The 17,821-nt window shown below is 39.6% G+C and overlaps 3 protein-coding genes across 3 annotated transcripts; 1 reads left to right on the top strand and 2 right to left on the bottom strand.

Annotated features, from left to right (window-relative positions):
* Nucleotides 1-7,984: 7,984 nt before the first annotated feature.
* On the bottom strand, nt 7,985-10,091 carry PG994_000210 (uncharacterized protein; the record flags this gene model as incomplete). The annotated part of the gene is made up of 2 exons (XM_066851619.1): nt 7,985-8,945; nt 9,001-10,091. The coding sequence occupies 2 exons, from the start codon at nt 10,089-10,091 to the stop codon at nt 7,985-7,987; spliced, it is 2,052 nt and encodes a 683-aa protein (XP_066722251.1).
* Nucleotides 10,092-11,306: 1,215 nt separating this feature from the next.
* Nucleotides 11,307-14,698, top strand: PG994_000209 (uncharacterized protein; the record flags this gene model as incomplete). The annotated part of the gene is made up of 13 exons (XM_066851618.1): nt 11,307-11,568; nt 11,622-11,795; nt 11,853-11,863; nt 11,922-11,963; nt 12,071-12,388; nt 12,460-12,517; nt 12,569-12,668; nt 12,723-12,968; nt 13,025-13,127; nt 13,180-13,732; nt 13,809-13,958; nt 14,014-14,153; nt 14,231-14,698. The coding sequence occupies 13 exons, from the start codon at nt 11,307-11,309 to the stop codon at nt 14,696-14,698; spliced, it is 2,625 nt and encodes an 874-aa protein (XP_066722250.1).
* Nucleotides 14,699-15,182: 484 nt separating this feature from the next.
* PG994_000208 (phospholipase D/nuclease) lies at nt 15,183-16,861 on the bottom strand (the record flags this gene model as incomplete). Its single annotated transcript, XM_066851617.1, has 2 exons — nt 15,183-16,364; nt 16,460-16,861. The coding sequence occupies 2 exons, from the start codon at nt 16,859-16,861 to the stop codon at nt 15,183-15,185; spliced, it is 1,584 nt and encodes a 527-aa protein (XP_066722249.1).
* Nucleotides 16,862-17,821: the final 960 nt, after the last annotated feature.

Here is a 17,821-nt window from a genome sequence, read left to right as displayed (position 1 = left end):
AGACCCTTTATTAATAAGCGCCTCGAGTTTAATTACTTTTTTATTAACCCTCGATCCTTAGTTTACGACTAGTCTAACCTTAAGGTGGGCTATTATAATAATAATAAAACTTACAAAGCTATAAGTTCGTTATATTAATTCGTTTTTAAGGCGCTTTAACTAAACTTTCCCGACAAGTTTTTAATACGCTAATCAGAAACTTTTAAATCGTCGCTATCGTATTTTCGAGCTTAATAGAATACTTTTAAGAGGTTAATAATAACGATGCTTTTATTTATTTTATCGAGCTCCGCCGCCGTACGAGTAGTATTTTATACCGTTTCGTCGTTTCTTTTTACCGCGTAGTAGAGGGCTATAAGGCCGAGTTCGGAATTTCCGGCTCGAAAAAGTTTATTAAAATAATAAGATTCTTATAATAAGTTTTTAAATCCCGACCCCGTTTTATTAACGGTAATATTACGAATAAATAAGCTTAATCGTTTATCGCTAAGAGTACGCCTTGCGAAAAAACGCCTTACATAAACGTTTTGCCCTTCTTAATATTAATATTATAAATATTTTATATTCGTTAATTATAGGCTTATTCCGTTAATATTTCGTTAAATTATAGAAAAGGCTAACGTTTTTAAAATTATAATTTTATTATACCTTTTTTATTATAACCGCGGCTTTATTATTTAAAATATAGCCTTTAGTTTTATTAAAAAGCGAGCTTTTATACTTCTCGTTTCTTTTTATAAAGATATTATTAAAAATTAGGCTATTTATTTTAAAAACGAGTTAGGCCTTTTAAGCTTAGCGTTTTAAATAATTATACCGTTAGGTTTTCGTTTTAATTTCTTTTTCGTAATAAAATAAATTCCTTAGCGTAGTATAAACCTTATAATTAATTAATAAAGCGTAGATTTTTTAATTTTATTATTTAAATAAGTAGGTTCGAATCTTATCGGGGTTTAATTTCGGCCTCTTTTTAAACTAATTAAATAAATAAATAATAAGGGTTTCGAGGCCGGTTTTATTTTTATAATAATAATTTACGAAACCTGCTTTTCCGTTTTATAGCTAATAATATAACCTAATTCTTTTTCTCGTATTAGGCTACTTTTATAAGGGCGTTTATTAAGTTTTCGGCCAGTTTCTATTAATTATATTCGGCGGGCCAACCCTTTTATTTTATTAAGTAATATTATTACCTTTCTTAACGCATCTTTTCTTTAAATTCTTTTACTTTTTATTCCTCGTTATCCTCTAACTCCGGTATCGGCAGGGTATTAGAGGATGTTACTTTTTATAGCTTTAATAACTAGATAAGGAATATATTGTAAAGGCGGAAATATTTCTTTAATAAGGCCAGCCGGTATATTAACGTCCCGATACGTTTAAGAACTCGGAACGGACCGATAAACTTTAGGGCTAGTTTCCTATTCTAGACTTTTAAGTTTTTAATAAAAAGCCTTATTATTTATCCGACTTTAAAAATAATTAGTTTATAATAAGAATTATAATATTTCGCTTAAAATTTTGTTATTCTTTTTTAATATTCTCTTATTCCTATTCGTAAATTTTATAGTTTTAATAACCTATTTTTAATTATTAATACCTTTTCCGCGAGAGAATCGTTCTCGATAAATATATAAAAGCTTAGCTAATAACCGTTACGTAATTTTAAATAATAATAGCCTTATTATTAAATTTATTAAAAAATTAATAACGTAAAATATTATATATAATAAATTCGGTTATAATTTAAAGTATTCCGTTACGTAATATTTTAAATATATTTTAAAAACCTAATTTATCCTTTCGGTTTAGCCATTTATTTATAGGTGAAATACCGTTAAATGCCTTAGTTTCACTTTATTTTTAAAATAAAGTTATAATTAGAAATTATTAATAAAAATCGAGCCCTTATTTAAAAAAAGCCTCTTCGGGCTATTAAATTAATACTCGATCTTTTTATAAAATAGCTATACTAATTTAACGGTATTAATTATTTTTAATATAGGGAAAAAAAAATAACTTACTATATCGGTTTATTATTACGAAGATAATATTAACGAATTATTATTTATAAAAAGAATTAAGTAAGCTTATAATAAAATCTATGCTATATTCTTTTCCTAGACGACTAGGCTAGGGTAACGAGGCAAGTTCACTGTACGGACGGTAGTATTTCGCCTTAGAGCCGAGATATATAGCGTAGGCCTCTATATATATAGCTATGTCCTTTTATAAATCGGGCTAATAAAACTTTTTTTCGAAGAGTTTTATTATATGATCGCGTTTGAAATAGCCGCTAAAAGGGTTATTGTGGTATACCTATAATAATTATGTTTAGAACAACGTTTATTTAAAGATATATACTTTTTTATTAAAATATAATACTTTATTTATTATTATTACTTATTAATATCTCGAGTCCGCCTCGGCCCTTAAGCTTTTCCGCCTCCGTTAATAAGCTTTATTCTTTTTTTAAGCTTAATTAATAAAGGTTTCTAAATCAAGACTAATTTCTAACGATAACGAGTCTTCTTGCTATACCGAATTTCTCGCTTTTCGACGGGTTATCGCTTAGGCTAGAATAATACGTTCGGGCGTTAATTTTACCCCGTATATTACTTAGACTAGTACGCGAGGCCTACTTTTTAAAAAGCTAGTATCTATTATTAGCTTTTTTTTTAAAGTAAGTAATAATATTAAATTAGTACCCGTATTAATAATATAATTTAGCCGTTTTAACGAGTTATTAACGGGGTTATTTTTATTTAATTAATAAATAATTATAAAATCGAAAAGGGTTAAATATATATATTAACGTACTTAGTAATTATTTAATTTATTAATTTTTATAAAGCTTTATAAATTTCGATAGTTCGAAAATATTTCGATAATATATTTTACCTTTTTTAAATAATACCTCTAATATTTAAAGTATAATATTATTGCGAGCATCTCTTAGTTTAATATATTATAATTAAGCTCCGCCCCGGAAAACTTTTTAGAATAAAAGGAAACCGGGTGTTAATAACTTCTAATACTTTTTTAAAAAAGGGTTCTAATTATTATAAATTTAAAAGCGTTTATTTCTAGCCGTATTAGCTTTTCGGGGTTGAAATGAGTTAAGAGCGGCGCCGTTTAGAAAGCTTATTTTAAAAATATAAAAACTATTTTAATAAGGTTATTTAAATAAAACGCTCTTATTTTTTATCCGGTTTTATTATTTTTAAGTAATTTTATTAATAAGGTAATAATTCCGAAATATTTTTTTATAAAGCGACGGTAAAAGTTATAAAATTTTAAAAAGATTTAAAAGTTATAAATAAATATCGGCGCTAACTAGTCCTTAATTATATCGATTTTTAAAGGATTTATAAATACCTTTTTTATAGAGATATAATATTTTAAGAATTTTAAAAACTTTTAAAAAAATTAATATTTAAATAGTTTTATATATAAATCGGTTTTTAAAAGCTTTTTAATTATTTATTATAAATATTTTATATAAGTTTTTTTATTTAAAAAATAAATTAAAATATTATTAATATATATTATATAATAAATATTTATTAAATTCTTTAAATATTATAAAATATAATATTAAAAAGTGGCCGGGGTATTAATAAAACTTATTATTATTATTAAAAACTCGAAATAGCCGTATTAAATCCGAAACGCCGTTTTTTACTCGTTTTTACGCTTAATATAAATACGGTAATACATATCTTTAAGGTCGATTTTAAAAAAGATTATAGATTAAGAAACTTTATTTAATAATTTTAAAATAAGGGGTAAAGTATACCGGTTTTTAATAATAATATTATTTAATCCTTTATAATTAATATAAAGGCGTAGGGTTTTATCCTTTTTTAAAACGAAAAGGATGGGGGCCCCCGCTGGACTTTATAATTCTTAAATCTTCCCCCTTTTCTTTATTTTATTTAATTATTCTTATAATATTTAAAGTTCGGAATACGATAAGAAGTAGATAAGTCGGTAAAAGGGCTCCGTTCCGGGTTCGAGATTAATAGTATAACTAGCTGCTCGGTTTAACGGGAAGATATTATATTTTTCGGTTTCGAAGAAGGTAGTTAAGTATTAGATATAACTAGGGATAAAGGGTAGGGCCCCTTCTCTAGGCGTTTCTCCCTCCTTTTATACCTTTTTTCGCGAAGATATAATAATATAATAAAAGGTATTATTTTTATAAACGCGGTAAAAAAGGCGAGGGTTTATAAATTAAACTTTAATTATATTAATAAAGAATTATTAATAGTTTTTTCCCGCATTAATAATTAGTTTTAATTTTTATATAGCTTCGTAAAATAATAAGACCGAGGTATTTTTATAACGAAAGTCCCGGTCGATAATAATGTAAAAGCGTCGGATTTATTTTATAGCCCCTCGGAAATTAATAAGATTAAACTTTACTTAATAAACGCCGTAAATAAAAATATATAAATTATTAATAAAATTAATAAATATTATTTATAAAAAAGCTTAAAGTAATTTAGTTTATAAAGCGAAAATATAACTAATTATATTTATTTTAAAGTACGTATCTAAATTAAAATAAATAGAGATTAGCGCTATACGTAATAAAGGAGTAACGATTATAATAGGGGCTCGTAAGGTTTTAAATACCCTTATAAAGGGATCTTTATTTAAAAAGGGTACACCTTTATTTAAAACCTTTTCCCGTTTTTTAAAATTCGTTATATTAGTGTTTAGTTTTTAATAAGATATTTATTAGTGTAATATTTTTTCTTACTATATTAATAATAAGTGATATAGTTTAAATTCGGGTAGCCCGCGGTATCGTTTCGTGCCGGTCCGGCTTACGCGTTCTTAGGGTAAAACGGTAAGGTAGATACGTCTTATTTCTTTTTATAATTTAATAAGCCTTGCTTTTTACGTTTAAAATCTTTAGGCTCCGGATTATTTAAATTAGTGTAGCTTCGTAGGCTTTTAACGGGCGTTATTATTATTCGGCTTTTCGTATTCCTTTTTTTTATTAATTTTAATAAAATCTTTTACCTTTTTTTATTAAATTAATTATATTATTCCGTTATTCCGAAATATTATTATAATAATTTATAATATTATAACGTAAAAGTTAAAAGAGTTTATTAAAAAAGTAGTATATATGTTCCTAGTCGAAGCGCGGGCGGACCTAACTTTTTAAAGAGGCTAGGTATTTATAAAACTACTGCGGATCTTAGTTTAGGAGTTAGTACGCCTCTTTTAATTAAGAATTAATTATGGCGGCCTCGTTAGTAGGGCTCCGGATAACCGCCCGCGTTTATTTTAAAAAGGTTGTTTAATAATATTTTAATTATTTCGATTTATATTCGAAGGCGTATTATTTTTTTAAATAAAATTATTATTTTATTTTTTAAGTTATTTAATTACGTACGTATAAAATCTTAGCGTAAATATTACGGTAACGTTTTAAAATAGTTTTATAAATTATTCGTAATTTTTTAATTTAGTTTTCTTACCGTGCTTTAATAAAAGTTAAATTAAATTAATTATGTTAGAACTTAATCGATTTATTAAGGTTTAAATCGAGATTATTAACCGATAGGGTTCCGTTAGTATCGCTATTTAAGGATGGATTATTAATAGGGTTTAAGTTATGCCCTTTCGATTCCGAAAGGGTATCGGCCTCGCCGCCTGATAGGTTCGAAAAGGATAAAAGGTTTTTTACGTCTTTATCTTTTTATTAAGAGGCTTATTTTTTAACCTCTTTAAAGCGTTTTTTAAGCGACGACCGTTTAAGCTTTAATTAGTTGAGCTCTTTTTAAAGGCGTACTTTTAGGGGTACGTTAAGGGGAGCGTCGGGCCCGATAATAAATAAGGGATTATTAATAATATTCGTAGCTGCTCCTACCTCTTTTTCTTTTTTCTTTTTAGGAGGGGGATTTATCGGTCCTTCGTTTTCGCCATCCTTAACGGTCGTGTTCGGAAGATTAGGGGCTATAAGAGTTCTCCTTTTTTTTTTCGAAGTCGATATTATTAATAAGTAGGTCGTATTATAAAAGCGTTAAAATTATAAAAATGTATCGATCTTTAGGTATTAGTAGTATATAGGTATAATAGAATAAAGCTAACGCTTGTCCCGTATATATTCTCTACGGGAATATAGGATACTATAAGGAAACTAGAAGGAGAGGGGCCCGGAGCTATAGGACGTACGGATGCTTCCTTTATCTTGTTACACAATTAACGATTAATAAATATATTAATTCGTAAAGCTAATATATTCCGTCGTTTTTAATTATTTAAAGTTAATATTACCTCGTAAATTAATCTCGCGAATATAATTTATTAAGTAATTAAACCGACTTTTAACGGCTGAATTAATAACGAAACGAGCTTAGACTAGATTTAATACTTTAATAAATATATTAAAACGTAGACGAAAAGGTTTTATTACCTTTTAATTTTAAACGGTTACGAAAGCTTTATTTCGGCTGAATTCGAGGAATATTATAAAAATAACGGCATTATTACGCTTAATATACCTCCTTACTTTTTTTTACTTACTTTAGTTTTTAAATATAACATTTTATTCGCTATTAAAATGTATTTATTTAAAAGAAATTAAATTATTTATTAAGGCGTTAATAAATTATATTATAAAGTTAAAGTTCTTTATTATTTTTAAAGCCGCGTATTTTATTATTTTTATAAGAAATAATATTAAATTTAAATTTTACGTACTTAGTCTAATACTTTATTATTTAAACGAAATAATTAATACTTATATCCTTTAAACGTTATTTAATTTTTAATAAATAATTAAACATTTAACTTTTATTAAAAATAAGGTTTTTATATATTAAAAAAGCTTTTTAATATTAATTTTAAATATTATAAACTAAAAAACAAATATATATATATAATAATACATAAAATAACTTTTATAAAAAATTTAATATATATTTTATAAAAAGTTAATTTAATATTTTTTAAGCGTTAAAAAATTAAAAAATCGCGCGTTTAATTTAAAGCTTTTAATATATAAGAATTTTAAGAGTTATAAAACGAGAAGGTAAAAGGGAAGCGTTTAGCGATTAATAAATACGAAACGAGGGGTTCATTAAAGCGGAGGGCGACCGGTAAAAGGCGCTGTGATATTTATAACGAGATAAGTTATAATATGCGAATATATAAAAAGGATATAAAATTAAGTAGCGAATCGAATAAAGAGTAGTTTTAATTAATTTAAAACGTTACGGTTAAATTAATATATATAAAAGTAGTAAAATTTAAAAAAAGTAGCTGATTTAATAATATAGCCGACTTAGTAATAAACTACATTAATGGTTTTAAAAGCGTTTTAAGCGATTTTTATTATTTTATAATTAAATATAAAACTATGTATTTTAATACTTTTAAAGATATTTTTTAACTTATTAATCTTTTAAGAATTAAAAACTTTAAATTAAATACGTTTAAAACTATATTATATAATATTAAAATAACTTTTTAATATTTATTTTAATTAAGCTTAATTATATTATAAAGAATAAATAAAATACTTAATTAATATTATTATATGAAAAAAATAATTATAAAATAAAAAATTACTTTATATATAAATTAAAAAAGACTTATAGTTTTAAAAAACTTAAGTATAATATATAAACTTATTAAAATAATATAATTATATTTAAAAAAAATTTAAATAATTATAATTAATTTTATACATTATATTAAAATTAAACTATACTTTTATTATATAAAGTAGCGAAAGTATTTAATTCGCTTATAAAATACGTTACATATTAGCTTATAATTTAATGCCTAGGCGCGTCTCTTACTCGTCCATCTATCGCAAGACAACAGGGGTCCAGCATGCACAATCATGGTGACGAATTATCGCATTAGTCAAATGTTCGATTTTGTTCTCTCTATACATGAACAGTACCGAGTATATCTTGCATTGGCCTCATAAACAGCAAGTAATACATCTATTGGTTTAATTCCTACGAGCCTTCTTGTTAGATCGTTCCGATCCCCCTTCCTCGCCAGTAGTTCGCTTCCTCCTCTCTTGCAGCAGCTTCTTCATACCAGGCGTGGCCTGGAACTTGGGGTCGGACGGGTCGATGGCAAACTCGTGGTTCTCAAAGACCTTCTTGAACCGCTCGTCCGTCACGTCCATCTCGAAGTCCTGCTGCAGGCCGCCGCGGTCCTCGGCACCGTCCTTCTTCTGCTTCTTCTTGTTCTTCTTGTCCTTTTGCTTCTCGGCCCGAGCAATCTCGTTCATGTCGAAATGATCCAGGTGCTCGGCGGCACCCGCCGAGTCATCAGCCATGAGCTTCTGCAGCCGAGCCTTCTCGGCGGCGTCTTCGGTAGCTTCGGCTTCTTTCTGAGCCCGCTTCTTCAGACGCTCCTCCTTCTTCTGGGAGGTCTTGGAAACCTTGACCGGTCCTTCCGTCGTAAAGAAGGGGTCATCGAAACCAACGTCCCCATCCTGTTCTGTGCTGTCTTCTTTAGAAGCTTTAGCCGGCTTAGCACCTTCGCGTTTAGAAAGAGATTTATCTTTCTTGGCAGCCTTCCTTTCCCGCTCCTTTCGCATGTACCGTTCAACTGTGGTCTCGTCTTCGGGCGCGTCTGTCTTGGTCTCGTTGCCGTCCAAGTCACCGGTAGTGAAAGTCATCTCCATTTCGCCTGTAGGCTCTTTCTTAGATGATTTGGTAGATGCCTCAGCTCCGAGGCCAAGTGCCTCGCGCATTCGTTGCCGGGCAAGCTCCTTCTTGCTTAGCTTGGGCTCGTCGGCATGTGCTCCGTCGTCCGCCTCAAGCCCATCGGCACCAGCATCTGAGTCTTCGCTGTCGCTTGCAAGATAAGCCCGAAGATCGTTTTCTTGAATGTCGGAGCGGCTGCCTGTGAACGCTCGCTTAATATCTTCCTTTCGAGAAGCTTCTTCGGGATGCATGCTAATAACACCGGGTCAGCGTTTGCTATCGTTAATCTCATTGTAGCTGGACTTACTCCCAAGTCAACTTGACCTTACTGTGCTGCAGCGCGTCGGTAACATATTCGGTTGGCCGGTATGATGCAGGGACTTCGGTGCAGGAATCTCGAGGCTCATCGTCGAAAGTGACACCGTCGGGGATAAAGCGAAGGTCAAGGAAATTTGAAGTAGTTTGGTATTCTGTACCATCTGTCGCCTGGTAGATGCTCTCTGCGCAAGCCTCATTATTACAATCGACAACGGCGTAATAATATCGTAATCGGTCGAGTTGGTATTTCCGAAGCGCATCGCTGTTGAAGTCGTCGGCATCCTCCTCCTTTAGCAGATCCTGTTTGATTTTTTCGTCCTCGTCCTCGTCAGAATCACCATCTTCAGGCTCGTCTTCCGACTCCTCGTCCTCTGAATCCACTTTCTTCTTGAAGATCTCCTTGGGCGGGCCTTCAAGCTCTTCCCGCTCGATCCTACCCTTGCCAAATTCGCTAGGATATACCGATATCCTCTCAATTTTGCCGCCTTTCGGGACAAAGCTAGAGAATAACGCCATGAGATCTTGAGACTTGACGTGGTCCCAGTCCATATTGACAACAGCAAGCCGGCTCGTCACTTCGCCTGTTTCGACCTCGGCCTCTTCATCGCGTAGACGTTGCATGCTCGACGATGCTTTTGTGGCGGCTTCTCCAGCAGTCTCCTCCTCTTCTTCGTCACTTTCAGAGTCGAATTCTGACTCCGATGAAGAAAAGCCACCGCCACGCGCTGGATCATAGTTCTTGCTGGCTTTCTTCAGCTCTTTCTCAACGACTTCGTCATCGTCAACTTCCACATTTTTGATATCATCCTCGTCGTCGTCTTCATCGTCGGATGCTTCGTATAGCTTCTTCAAGGCTTCCTTCTTGCTGTCGGCCTTAAGTTTCCTTCCATACCTATCCACAGTCGCAGCGGCTGTGAATTCGTCGTCTTTCAGCACTTTCGAGAATCGCGAATCGACCTTGGTCTTGCCAAGTTTCCTTGATGGCAGGCGGAACCTCTCATCTGTTTGGAAGTTGGCGAATCGGGAATCGGTGATAGCAGAGCCTTTGCCGCTGCCGGCTTTCTGTGTCTTCTTGACCATGTTCGATAGCTTCTCCTAAGAAGAAGCCCTTCAGAAGGTTGGTAGTATTTCAGGTAGTAAACGGATTGAATGAATCAATTTCTTCCCAACTGCACATGCGTAAGCCCTACAGTACGACTCTTGCTGAGGAATTGAGAATTATCCTCGACTCCAGCGCGCAAACTTCCGTATCTACAGTACGCTATCTTCAAAAATAAAGTGGAAACGATAAATTTCTGCCAGGGCGGTGAGAGCATTCGATTTCATAACCCCACCATTGCATTCAAGATCGAGGGGACCAGTTCCCCACCAATCCCAGCCGCTGAACGAACGAATACCTCCCAGTGACAAAAAGCGACTGGAAGATATATCCTATAGGTATAATGAGTAACAACCATGATTGCGGTATTTGTAGCCGCTTGACCCGTGCATCGAGCGTCAAAGTGTAGGTTTGACATACAAATGTGACCTACGAGTGTGACCTTCATCTTCAGGCTTGACGTTCAGCAGAAGCTTGTTTGCACCATGGAAGCTTACCACCACCTAACAGGTTACTAGACGCCGTACGTGTACACGCCTGGGCTTGTGGGGGTTGGGATGTGCATACATACGTCAAATGGACGCGCTTGCAACACAAACACCATTCCCGAGCATTAAGGGGTATGAAGAAGGCGTTGGTGAAACCAGTTATGAACATGGGTTGATTTGTCTCTTCCATGCATTCCCAGTCCCCCTCCTCGTATTCACAAGCAAGATATTCAATGTCCCAGGTTGATCGTGTTTCCCCATCGCAGTTTGATCTCCACTGCTCGAGCATGAACCACCCTATGATGGAGTGGAATAAGTCAAGCTGGTGCCAGTATTCTGAGCTGGCTTCCACCCTGGCGTCCCAGACCAAACTAGGATAGGGCAGACCGACAACGAAACATGGGACGAGCCGAAGCCATTGGCTGTTGGTTAGTTCCTCTGTGATGCATGCCACATTGCCAGTCAAGCGTGGCCCCTCCAGCTTTAAGTAATCTTGTTTCAACGTGACATCTGCCGGCTGATCTCACCAGGCTGTAGGCGAGCGATCCTGGGTTACAAATAGGATCTTCTCTTCCTTTTTATTTCTTATCACAACCACTTGTGCATGTTTCCTTGCTAAAGAGGTTGTTTTTACTCTTGATCCGTCTGTAAACAACAGTGTGACCCCACCCCCTCACCCCCTCGTCTATTCCTATCTACATCTTGACGATGGATAGACTACTCCACAAGCTGGAGGAGAAGGTTGAACACAAGTTCGACGAGGTATTCCACAGGGAAGGACGCCATGAGGAACACCCCCAAGAAGAGCAGCCCCATGAAGAAGACGGCCACTTCACTCAACAGATTCAGCAGCAGGATGAGGTTCGCCAAACCCATCGTTTCCAGTCCTTCGCACCCCCCTCTTCTGGCGGTGTGAAGTGGTTCGTCGATGGCGCCTCGTATTTCTGGGCAGTTTCCGTAGCCCTCGAGCGTAAGCTTTGAATCTATACATCCGAGCTGAATGCGTCCTGACGTTGCACGCAGAGGCCCGAGAGAGCATTTATATTCTCGATTGGTGGCTAAGCCCCGAGCTCTATCTCAGAAGACCCCCTTCGCGCAATGAGCAGTACCGGCTGGACCACATGCTCCGGGCTGCGGCTGAGAGGGGGGTCAAGGTCAACATCATTGTCTACAAGGAAGTAACTCAAGCGTTGACATGTAAGTCTTTTAGGCCCTTTGATATAACATAACGTATACTGACGACGAGACCTTCAGTGGACTCAGCGGTATGTTGCGCCTCTCGGACTTTGCCGGTTCGTGTTATATACTAACAACTACATATAGCACACTAGACACCATCTCGAAGGCATGCATCCCAATATCAAGGTACGTTCGAGCCTCCGACGACCGCCATCGTAAGCGGGGGAAATTCTGTTTTTCAGTATATCTAGATATACTGTTTGGTCCTCCCGTGGCTGACTCTGATTGTACAGGTCTTCAGACATCCAGATCATATCCCTAGCGTTAATGACGCAAAGGCCGATCTTGAGGCCGAAATCCAGGGCTTGGCGGAGAAACTAAATGCTGCAGCCCTCTCGAAGATCTCTGGTGATGCTTTGCAGACCCTCTATGGATCTGCTGGCGATGTTGTTCTCTACTGGGCACATCACGAGAAGCTCTGCGTTATCGACCGCACAATTGCCTTTATGGGTGGCCTTGACATGTGCTTCGGTAGATGGGATACTAACACTCACCCAATTGCTGACGCTCATCCAGGAAACCTGGATGCTATTATCTGGCCCGGCCAAGATGTCAGTATTTCCCAGCACATCCAAAGTGATTCACTCCCGCATATAAAGACTAATCTCCATCGACACAATAGTACAACAACGCGAGAATATATGACTTCGAGGGCGTCAACGATTGGGATCACAACAAACGTGAGTAGCACCAGACTCCCCAAAGATAACTCTACTCTAATGCAGACATAGTCGACCGCACTCAGAGTTCTCGCATGGGTTGGTCGGACATTTCGATCTCGCTCAACGGACCTATCGTCAACAATCTGATCGATCACTTTTCTGATCGCTGGTAAGCTATTGTTTATCCGTTCAGGTTGCTTTTGATGTGTACTTATGAGATCAGGAACTTTATCTTGGAGCAGAAGTACAACGGAAAAGACCCCGGAAAGTACGAGCCTGTGGTTTCCAGTACGGGAGGACTTGTTGGTCCTGAAGACCGTGGAGCACCTCACCCGGAAGGTGGCTTCCGCCATCGCCTGCAGCACGGAATTTCAAGTTACATGGGCGGGCCAGGAGGCGATGGCCAACGCGAATTCGGTGGACAGCAGGGTGGCGGTTCATCAAACCTCTCCATCCAACTTTGCCGAAGGTATAGCCCCCAAACCCTTGCTTGAAAACGGAGATAAACATACTCACCAATGCCAGCTGTACGGAGTGGTCTGCGGGCCATCCGACTGAGCACTCCATTGCGAATGCCTACATTGAGGCAATTGGAAACGCCCGTCATTTCGTCTATATGGAGAACCAGGTATTTCAGGGCACACATCTGTGGAAATATGAATTGTACTAAGAAATTACAGTTCTTCATCACAGCTACGTGTGACGAGCAACATCCTGTCGATAACAAGATTGGCCGGGCGATTGTGGATCGTATTGCTAGAGCCCACCAGGCCGGCGAGGAGTTCCGCGTCATTGTTCTGATGCCCGCCGTGCCGGCTTTCGCTGGGGACTTGAAGTCCGACGGTGCCTTGGGCACACGGGCTATCATGGAGTACCAGTACAAGTCCATCAACCGAGGCGGTTACAGCATCATGGAAGCACTGCAGAAGCAAGGCGTCGAGGACCCAAGACGCTACATCACCTTCTACAACCTTCGCAACTACGACCGCATCAATACTTCCTCCACTATGAGCAGGGTAGAGAATGAGAGCGGAGTTTCGTACGAAGGTGCTCGCCGCGAGCACGACGACATGGTGGGTGCGGGCGCTTACCCCTATGGCGAGCGATCCGACGCGCGTGAGGGCGGCTACGGCGGCCAGTATGAGCGTTACCAGGAGGCGACCAATGACGCCAAGGACTTGACCTGGGACTCCATCGCGGATTGCTATATGAACGCAGGCCCTGATTTGCACAGTAAGAACCCCTCGTGCTATCTAGGTTCTCATCCACATATGTCCACATATAATCACTAACACCAACGGACACACAGATGCCGCATGGGATGGCGATGAAGAGTCTGAGCTGAACGCTTTCGTAAGCGAGGAGCTCTACATTCACTCCAAGGTCTTGATCGCCGATGATCGTCTTGTGATCTGCGGATCCGCGAACCTGAACGACCGTTCGCAGCTTGGTACACATGGTGAGTGGTCTGATTTCGGGTTATTTGGCCTCTATACTTACTATTATGTTCTTAGATTCCGAGATCGCCGTTGTAATCGAGGGTGGAGAGACCGTCGAGTCGGCTATGAATGGGCAGCCCTACCAGGCCTCCAAGTTTGCCACCACATTGCGCCGCCAGCTCTGGAGAAAGCATCTTGGCCTCTTGCCTCACCAGGTAAGAAACATTCTTAGCACACTATTCATTTCCACGATGTCCATGAACAAGGGAGAAGAAGACTGACAAGAATACAGCCCCATGACCGCCCCAACGCAAACTGGACTCCCATCGACCGCGACCCGCAGCAGTACGACTTCGACTCCCCCGCCGACCGTCTCGTCCACGATCCCATGTCGCGCGAGTTCTGGGACCTCTGGACGGGCACGGCGCGCTCCAACACCGAGGTTTTCAACAAGGTCTTCCACCCGGTCCCCTCGGACCACGTCCGCAACTGGGAGCAGTACGATGACTTCTTCAGCCGCCACTTCATCGTCCCCGGCGCCGAGGAGGACATGTCCGAGGAGGAGAAGCGCGGCCGGGTCCCGTACGGGCACGTCGTGCGCGAGAAGTTCCCGGGCGGCGTCCGCGAGGTCAAGGACTGGCTCAACCGGATCCGCGGCATGCTCGTTGAGATGCCCCTCGAGTTCCTCATCGAGCTCGGTGATGATATGGCCAAGGAGGGCATGTCCTTCAACAAGTTCACTGAGACTGTCTACACTTAAGTCGTTAGTCAGAGTTTGGTGGACTTTGAAAAGAAGGAAAAAGGCGTGCGTCAGGGGCGTGAAAACCCTTCAATCTATCGTAACGTAGGCCGTATGACTGAAAATTTACAGCTCTTCTTTCTATCTGCCGTTCGTGTTCAATGAATGGTTCATCTTCTTACGGGTATTGCAATATGGGTCTTGTATATTTCAAGGATCAATAATGTGATCAATCATTGTGCGGAATGAACAGTTGAAGACGCTCTGACCTGTGTTCATGGTGTGTCCACCTGCGATTTAGGTTTTGAATATCATACCAACCGCATACCTTTATCTGCATCGCCGTACCTTGTAACATATCAGGGCGGCATATCCATAGCAATGATGCGAGTTGAACAGGCCGAAGTGGTAACAAAGCGCTGACGTTTTATTATAAGCACGGCTTATGCTAGAGAAGTGTTCCTACTACGTACTAACCCCCTTTCTTCCGTCGGTTCTAGAAACTTTACCAACCCTCCCAGGTCATTCCCGTCCAGTCAGGTTCCGTATATGCCATTGTGGCAACCCAAGGTGCTTCATCCTTTCCGTACGTTTGCAGCGGCAAATTGTATGGGATCCTCAGTCCGACAAGAGGGAAGTCGCCTTCGAGCTCGCCGGCGGATGGCGAATCTGTCTTGAAGGTACCAATCATTTTTGCATTGCCGGCAAGCAGCTCTGGCCAAACCAGCACGCCAATCTCCCAGGAGGCGACTCTGATCTCCTTAGAGCCGCTCTGTGCCTCACCCCAAGCCTGCTTCGACAAGTTTGCTGAAGTCAGCAGAGCCCAGTCGATAGACTTCTCACCATAACGGATATATGTCTTTATATGGGGAGCTGCACGCTTCCGACCCGCATCTCGTACTGCTACGCCTTTGGCCAGCTCAACTCCTTTTTCTGAGTCGTTTGCCCAGTGGCAGAATATTGGCCGTAAGTACTGAAGTTGTTTGGCTTGTTGTGCCGACTGGATTTTGGTGTGGATTGACCCCCCTGAGGCATACCCGTCCAGAGATCTCCGGATCTCCGATGCGTCTGGAAACGCAACCTTGAAGCTGGGCCGAGAACTGGACTTTGCCGCCGAAGAGAGCGAGTCAAACAAGGTGCGTTGGATCCAACTGTCGGTTGCACCAAGCGTGGCGATGGATGACACTTGCACCACGACTTCGGCCTTTCCTGGCTGGACCGGTATAGCCCGCATTGCTTGTTTCAATGCCGCCCAGCCCCAGCGGGTCTCCTTTGGATCCGTCTCCACAGCGTGTCTGCCTGGGACACTGGCGATGATGGTGCCGCGAACGGCAGAGAAGTCGAACTTCGCTAATGAGTCGGCCAGGGGTCGGCAAACACTACGTTTTGTGTTGTAGGCTCTTAGATAACTCAGCAAGTCCGACTTGAACTTATGGCCGCTTCCTGTCGTGAAATCATGGTTCTCCTCTTGGTTCTCTTCCGTTTTGAATAAGGGGAGCATTGGGGTAGACCACACAGCATTGGTCATGTTTGTCCAATCCTTGGAGATCATATTAGCTGTATGGATGACGACTTGGGCCGTGTCGTCGTTCCGGAACAAAATTAGCATCTTGGAATGGTGAGTACCAAACATCTCGGGCATGTAGGCTGTATGGAGTTCGACATTCTTGAAAGCAGAAGCGTCTTGCTATTTCACGCCAAGGTCAGTAGTATTTCACCTCCCATGCCCGTCTGTTTTGATTTTGAGTGTCACTAGAATCACATGCACATCCGGAGTCTTACCTCAAGTGCAGCCCGATTTGGGTCTTCTCGTTTCCAGAAACCATGCATAACATGGACTTTGACCGAAGACCGGACATCTTCATCAAAGTGGTTCATCAAGAAGTTAATGTCGTGAAGGTAGTTGAAATCCCAGCACTCCAAGATCAGGGGATCGCCTAATAGGTCCTGCAGGGATACGGCCCCAATATTAGAGGCGGCTGGCAAATCACGAATTGTGGTCAACCGAAACGGAGAGGGTATCATTACCCTTTCCTGCCGTGCCAACCTCTTCCTAGGAGGCGGGCTAATCGGTCGGGCAAGTGAAGCAGGCCCACGTCCGGATCCGGAGGCAGCGCCGACTTCTGCGGGTGGTGGGTCATGGCCTTCGGATAGACGCCGACGTTTTGCAGGGTGTTCTGACATTGGGTTTGCACTTGAGGCAGGCGTGAATGTTGGAGAAGGGTGCAGCCCGGACTGTGCAGTTGCAGCATCAACAGGCAGGTCAGGAAGCCTAGCTACAATTGAAGTTGGAATGAGGTTGTCACGTCCCACCGTTGCCTTGTGCTCACTCAAGGTTGACAAATGCAGCGAGTTAAGGCACACAAAGTGGATGTCAACTTTAGGGTACTTTACTTGCATCTTTCCAAATTATCAAATCAGGCAGGCACAGCACAGTACTGCTACCGTAATCATCAGAAAAGGGAATATCACGACGACCCCGAATTAGCTAGTTGCAAGATCAAACATTCAATTCATAGAATGCTCTTGAGTCGACCGGTAGCCAACTCAGTCAGCCAAGTTGATAAAATAACCTTAAGGTAGGCACGGATAGCTGGTAAGCACTTGTTACACGTTGCCTGCAGGCACTTACCTAAGGTTAACCTAACTAAATTGAACGGTTCTTTTCATATAGGTACATTAGGGGCCTAGCATAGCCTGCAATCAAATCATTCCAGCATCAAGCGGACATCTGGCTCCTTAAGTGCTTTCAGCTAAACCACCATGAATCATAGCTTGCACAGCTATAAGTAACGGTATTGAATATGATATAGGTACCATGCCACTATAACTGCAGACTTCAGTGCTTAGTTGTATCCGTGGTAACTAACATGAATGTACTTACTTACCTGACTACACCTGCAGCAAAAAAGGGGGACCGAATTGGCAGAACTGGCGTCGCAGCTGGCAGTGGGGCACTGCAGCCTTTGACCAATTACACACCTGGACCCTTGAGTAGAAGCTGTAACAATCCTGGATAGAGCCTTGGCAAGCGCTCCTTCGTAGTCGTATGTACCTGCTTGGGGCTTGGGGTGCTTGGAGCCTGGAAGTGCAAGAGAGAGAGAGGTGAATTGCGCTTTCTGGCCAGCCTGGAGGCCAAAGAGT

The sequence above is a fragment of the Apiospora phragmitis genome, assembly GCF_038363925.1.
Source record: "Apiospora phragmitis strain CBS 135458 chromosome Unknown utg000001l:1.0-2902119.0:1.0-2906034.0, whole genome shotgun sequence".
Taxonomy (NCBI): domain Eukaryota; kingdom Fungi; phylum Ascomycota; class Sordariomycetes; order Amphisphaeriales; family Apiosporaceae; genus Apiospora; species Apiospora phragmitis.
Note: the sequence above shows the minus strand (reverse complement) of the source record. Positions and strands in the feature narration are given on the sequence as shown.